This window comes from Psammomys obesus, unplaced genomic scaffold, assembly GCF_907164565.1.
Source record: "Psammomys obesus unplaced genomic scaffold, mPsaObe1.curated_primary_1811, whole genome shotgun sequence".
Classification (NCBI taxonomy): Eukaryota; Metazoa; Chordata; class Mammalia; order Rodentia; family Muridae; genus Psammomys; species Psammomys obesus.
This window is the reverse complement of record NW_026585742.1, coordinates 5983668-5989406: the sequence shown is the minus strand read 5'-3', so window position 1 is coordinate 5989406 and position 5739 is coordinate 5983668. Positions and strand designations below refer to the sequence as shown.

Here is a 5739-nt window from a genome sequence, read left to right as displayed (position 1 = left end):
TGCCTCTATGTCTACACCTAGGTGTAGGGCTGTGTTAAATTTCCCATATCCACCTTTGGTTGTTGACTAGTATGACCATTATGCAAACCACATTTAGGAAAATGTATTGTTGATATTTTCATGCATGTACCATACTTGAAATCAGGCTTCCTTGTTTTCTGGCTCTTAAAATAAAATTACATTGTCAACACTAGAAAATCTTTAATTTTTATTTGATATTTGATGTAATATTTAAAATTAATTTCTCAAGGACTAAGAAATCACTTCTGGAAATTTCCATTCAAAGCCTGGCCAGGATGGTTGGGATTATTCAGCTGTAGGGTATAAATTACCATGGGTAGAGTTGTAGGCTCCATTCTCTTCAAAGATATTCATAATTAATACAGACACGAAGATCATATGGCCAAATGCTACAGATAAATATAGCAGTACAGGGCACTTCAGAGGGATGTTCATCTTGCCTGGGAAGATTCACAGTGCAGTTTGGCCAAAAAACACAAGAGCATATTGCTGCTGAATCCAGACTAGAAAGTCAGTAATGCTGAGAACTCTCTTCCTTTCACTTCTTAAGTCATTCTTAAGTGATGATTATAATAGAATAATTTTTCTGGGTGATGATTTTCAATTACGAAAATGATGCTGAGTAGAAGAACAGTGAGCATATCTCATAGAAAGACTGTGGCATCCACACAGGAGTACCGGCTACATCCTGCTAATATTTCCCAGGCACGTGTCTCACTCGTAATCTCTGAGAGGAGGCGTGTTTTCTTAGGACTTTTCTCAGAGCTGCAGCCACATCTCTATTCCTCAAACTGTAAATGAGTGGGTTCAACATGGGAGTGAGGATGGTGTAGAAGGCAGACACAACCTTATCTTTCTCGGGTGTGTGGTAGGAATGGGGCAGTACATTGGTATAGAAGGCTGCCCCATAAAAAATGCTCACTACTATAATGTGGGAGGAACAGGTGGTGAAGGCTTTACGCCGGCCCTCGGCAGAGCTCATGTGGTAGACAGTGATGAGGATGCGTGTATAGGAGACTGAGATGAAGGATATTGGGATGAGTAGCATCAGCACACAGCACGCATACATTAAGGTTTCATAGAGTGATGTGTCTGTGCAGGATAGTTTCAACACAGCTGGGATCTCACAGAAAAAGTGGTTGATCTCTCGGGAGCCACAGTAGGGAAAACTCATTGTAACAGGTGTCAGCATGAATCCATCCAAAGACCCCCCAGCCCAGGAACCCAGCACCATAAGCAAACAAACCCTGGGACTCATGACTGTTGGGTACCGCAGAGGGTTGCACACAGCTACAAACCTGTCATAAGCCATGAGGCCCAACAGAAAAAACTCTCCCCCAATCAGTGTCAGGTAGAAAAATATTTGCAGTGCACATCCCAGAAATGAAATGGTCTTTTCTTTAGACAGGAGATCTTGGAGCATCTTGGGAACAGTAATACAGATGTAGACTGTATCCATGATAGACAACTGACAGAGCAAAAAGTACATGGGTGTGTGAAGATGAGAGTCCACACGGATGAGCATAATCATGACCAAGTTGGCTGCTACAGCCACCACAAAGATGGAGAAAACCACAGCAAAGATCAGCCCAGGAAATGTTGGGTGTGTGATGAGGCCCAGGAGGATGAAGTCAGTGGAGTTCTGGTAAATAGCCTCCATTTCCATAGTGCATGGCCGCTCTGCTGGCTGGAGAGACAGAAAATTTGTGTGTCAACTGGTTATCTTTTTTTGTGTGTTTGGGAAGCGCTTGGCATTAGCCATGTTCAACGCAAAATAAGAAAAGGGAAAGAATGTTCACCTCGGAATCCTCTTGACTCCTTGCTTGAACATTAACAGTAAAGTATTAAATAAAACTTAAGTCTATCAGTTTTGATGGGTCATCGTAGATCCAAACCCTCTAACTTGGATGAAAAAAGTAAATGTAACTAGCAATAATAGTACTTCTTTTAGTTTTATCCTTGTAGTTTGAACCATCTTCTACATAATTCTTGTAATCTTATTACTCCATATTGAGTTTTCTATGACATTGGTAACTACACTGTATCTGCTATATTAGCTTGCCGCCAGTGTACATTGTTTCATTAATTTATGGTTTTTTTTCACCTGATAAGATGAAAATACTTTTACTGATAATATTCACAACTAAATATATGTCGGGCATGTTGGTGTATACCTGTAATCACAGCACTCGGGAGGCAGAGGCAGGCGTATCTGCATGAGTTCAATGCCATCTTGGTCTACAAAGCAAGTCCAGAACAGACAAGGCTACACAGAGAAATCCTGTATTGAAAAAACCAAAGGAGGGGAAAACAATAGTGATATGCACATATAAATAACCAAGTTTTTTGGACAAGAAAAGCATTTACTTTTTGATATTAGAATTACTCTACATCTATGAATAAGTTTTAGACACTGGATTAAAAAGCCAGTGAAGATAACTTCCTCTGAGAGTTAGCTTCACACTGTCCTATAATGTGATGTACTCTAGAGAAGGTACTCGTCTTAGGTGTGAATACTTAAAGGACTAATTTTTGTTTGTTCTTGCAAGACCACATGGGATTAGAATTCTCAGATCAGGGTCTCTAGAAATTCTGCTTAGCAAGCGATGCTTTACATCCCTTATGTTGGAGCCCTTTCTGACTGACACCATAAACTTAGCAATGATTTGTGATAAATGGTACATTTATCAATAAATAAAGTTCAATAAAACTTTCTTAACTTTTTGTCCTGTCAAAAGATTAGCAGATTTCTTTGAAAGGCTGTTTCAAGACTGTGCAAACAGAATTCATTCAGAATCCATTGCTGTTCTTCCTATCTTATTCCCACTCTATTATTAAACTTTAATGTTTATAAATAAAAGTATTCCATAATCAAAATGGGAAAATACCAAAAGTGCTAAAAAAAAAAAACCCTTTGAATTATTTGAATGGATTCTCATGTCTTCCCCATCCAGGAATACAAATATGGTCTTCTTCAATATGTTCAGTGATATTAAGGAGTGTGTTGTCAATTTTTATTATTAAACCATAGCATGCCATTTCATGACAGAATTTCCAAGGACATATTTATATAAAATAATAAATACTTTACATGTACCTGTATCTTCTAGTTCCATGACAGTCAAGTAGTTTCTGAAGCACTAAGCTGCATTTACACTGAAGCAAAACTTAAATAATAAAATCAACAAAAATATTTTTCTTAACTTGCCTTTAAGATGCCTCTCTGCTATTGTTAATGTTGCCAAATAAAAGAGTCAAAATATAAAGGGAGAAAACTAGAAAACAATTTCTGCTAGTATATGCTAAAATATATATTTGTCACATATGAATCAAGGAAGGGACAGAATTCTGAGTATTAAATATTAATTCATGCCATGATTGAAACAGCTATTTTGTCTCCTTAACATATGAGTCTGTCTCTGATCCACTCATAAAGAAATTATATTTAAAAACATCCAAAACTGAAGCTCTGAGAAAGAAGGGGCCTGTGATCAAGTTGAAAAGTGATTAAATAAATAAATTAATGGAAAAAACCTGAAACTCCACTTACATAGCTTTTACAATAACTAGTTGGAAATCAAAATACTCATGCAGGCAGCCAATCTTATTTGGACCAAAAACATTTGAGTTTTGTTTGGCAAATTTATATATTTTATATGTTAATTACTAATATTGCCAAATCATCTCCCACTTATCCTTTTAAAATATAGAAACTGAAGTAGCAAGTATACAACAACAAAGTCAAGAATAATTTAAAGAAAATAAGAAATTGATTTTGCATACGTACAGCAGGTAGGAAATTTTATCTCATCTAAAGATTCAGATCATATTATACACTGCATTAAAAAGATCTGGGATCCTTCCAAAACCCAACACTCAGAAACGGTGGCAGCCAGCCAGTTGTCATAGGCTATCTCATCGGGCTGTCTGGTGTGCCCTGCAGATTTAATAGCCTACTAACTCCCAGGTCTCTTTCCAGGGCTTTAACTCAGCATGGTTCCTTGGCTGCCACATTACCTGAACTTTCAGCGGTTCACCTACAGCTGCACCTAAAACCAGCCTTGTGCTGTGGCAGGCTTTAGCTGAGCAGTTTTGCAGGTGAGCGGTTACTGACCCATGGGGGACCTGCACACATTCTGTTTACATCTGTGTTGCTTTCAGTAAGCCTCCTTAGATCCCTGAGGCTTTGTCCCTTCCACACCTGTTCTGTAACCTATGATTATACAAACTATGGCATCTAAAATTAATTAATTAGCAACTAAGATAAGAATAGAATAAAAGAACCCATGATTGCTAATGATCATGAGTGTCAAGTTAAATCTAGAATATTTGGTGAGTTAAAACTAATAAAGTTTATGTCCTGAAAAATTTATTGCTATTTAATAAATCCAGACATTGAAAAAAAAACCACATACGTGACTATGCAATGCTCAAGACAACAGATAGTTACTAAATTGCTGTGCCTGAGCTATGAGCAAAGGTTTTTATGGGTTAGCTCTGCGTACACAAGTTCCCAGGGTCCTACATCATCAGAGATGGCATGCTTAGTTAACGCTGTCTTTCTTGTTTATCCTCTAAGAAGACTCTGTTCTTCATTCCCACTAACCTGCATTCTTGGCCATCATTTTTCATTGCTCAAGACCTCAATGCCTTCTATTTTCCTAATTATAGTCTTCTAAAAACTAGAAAGATGAAAAAAGAGGAAAGAGAGAGAAGAGAAAGAACAACAAAGAGCAAATAAAACCTTTTCATCTTCATGACTTCACGGTTAAGTCTTTCTTTGGTTTGGGAGCAGGCTAGACCATCTTGAGTTGTAACATCTCCCAGTGTTACACGGAGGCATCTATTCAAACAATACTGGTTAGAATGGAGCATGGCTGGGATCTCAGTGTCTGATGTTTAGATGGTTGGGTTTGTAGTTAAAAAGAATGACAGATCTCCGTGAAAGGCATTTTATTACCAGTGTTCTTCTCTGTGGAGAGAAGAAGTCGTGGGAATGAGGAAAGTCTCTCTGCAGGGCCAAAGTTCAGGACAGCATGCTTGGAGGTGTCACAGAAATCCAGTCAAAGTCAGTGACTGGATTACTATCCCTTAAAAGAAGTGCCCTTCCAGTGAGTTCAGATAATATCCCTTCAGGAGTAATTTATAGTGACTCCTCTGACAGACTTCCTCAGACTTCCTGCAGCATTCCAGGAGCAGCAAGAACTCTGCTGCTGGTGCCATTCCTATGGAAGCAAAGCTGATGATGTGCTGGGCTGGTCCATTGGTGCTGACACACTTTCAAGGCAAGGTTCCCAGTGTGTTCTCAGAGGTGGAATGAATGCCCTGTGTGGAAACACCTTTGTCAAGGCACTGTACCTTGCACTAGGGAGCTACAAATATCCAGTACCATGACAGTTTCCCTGACGCGTATTTGATAAAGTTTGAGAAATGCAGTCTATACCAATGATACTTATTAAACTAAATTGTGATCTGGTGGAAATTTCTAGAGAAATATTTTGTTAATATGTTCTTAGCAAAAGAAATAGCACGACAGTAGCTTCTCATGTATCTGTGTTATGTGAAGCTACAAATTTAACACGAGAAGAGCATGATAGGCGTGTCTCTGGAACTCATTCAGTTTTTCAGGAAAAGGATTAAATTGCACCATGTTGCTTTACATATAGTCATTCATTTCTGAGTGGGAAAAAATTGACCAAAGACAAAATTTGATACACA

General features: G+C 38.3%; 1 protein-coding gene across 1 annotated transcript; it reads right to left on the bottom strand.

The window, feature by feature from the left end:
- Positions 1-712: 712 nt before the first annotated feature.
- On the bottom strand, positions 713-1687 carry LOC129670586 (olfactory receptor 2T2-like). Its single transcript, XM_055599159.1, has one exon. It carries the CDS (start codon positions 1685-1687, stop codon positions 713-715), a length of 975 nt encoding a protein of 324 aa, XP_055455134.1.
- Positions 1688-5739: the final 4052 nt, after the last annotated feature.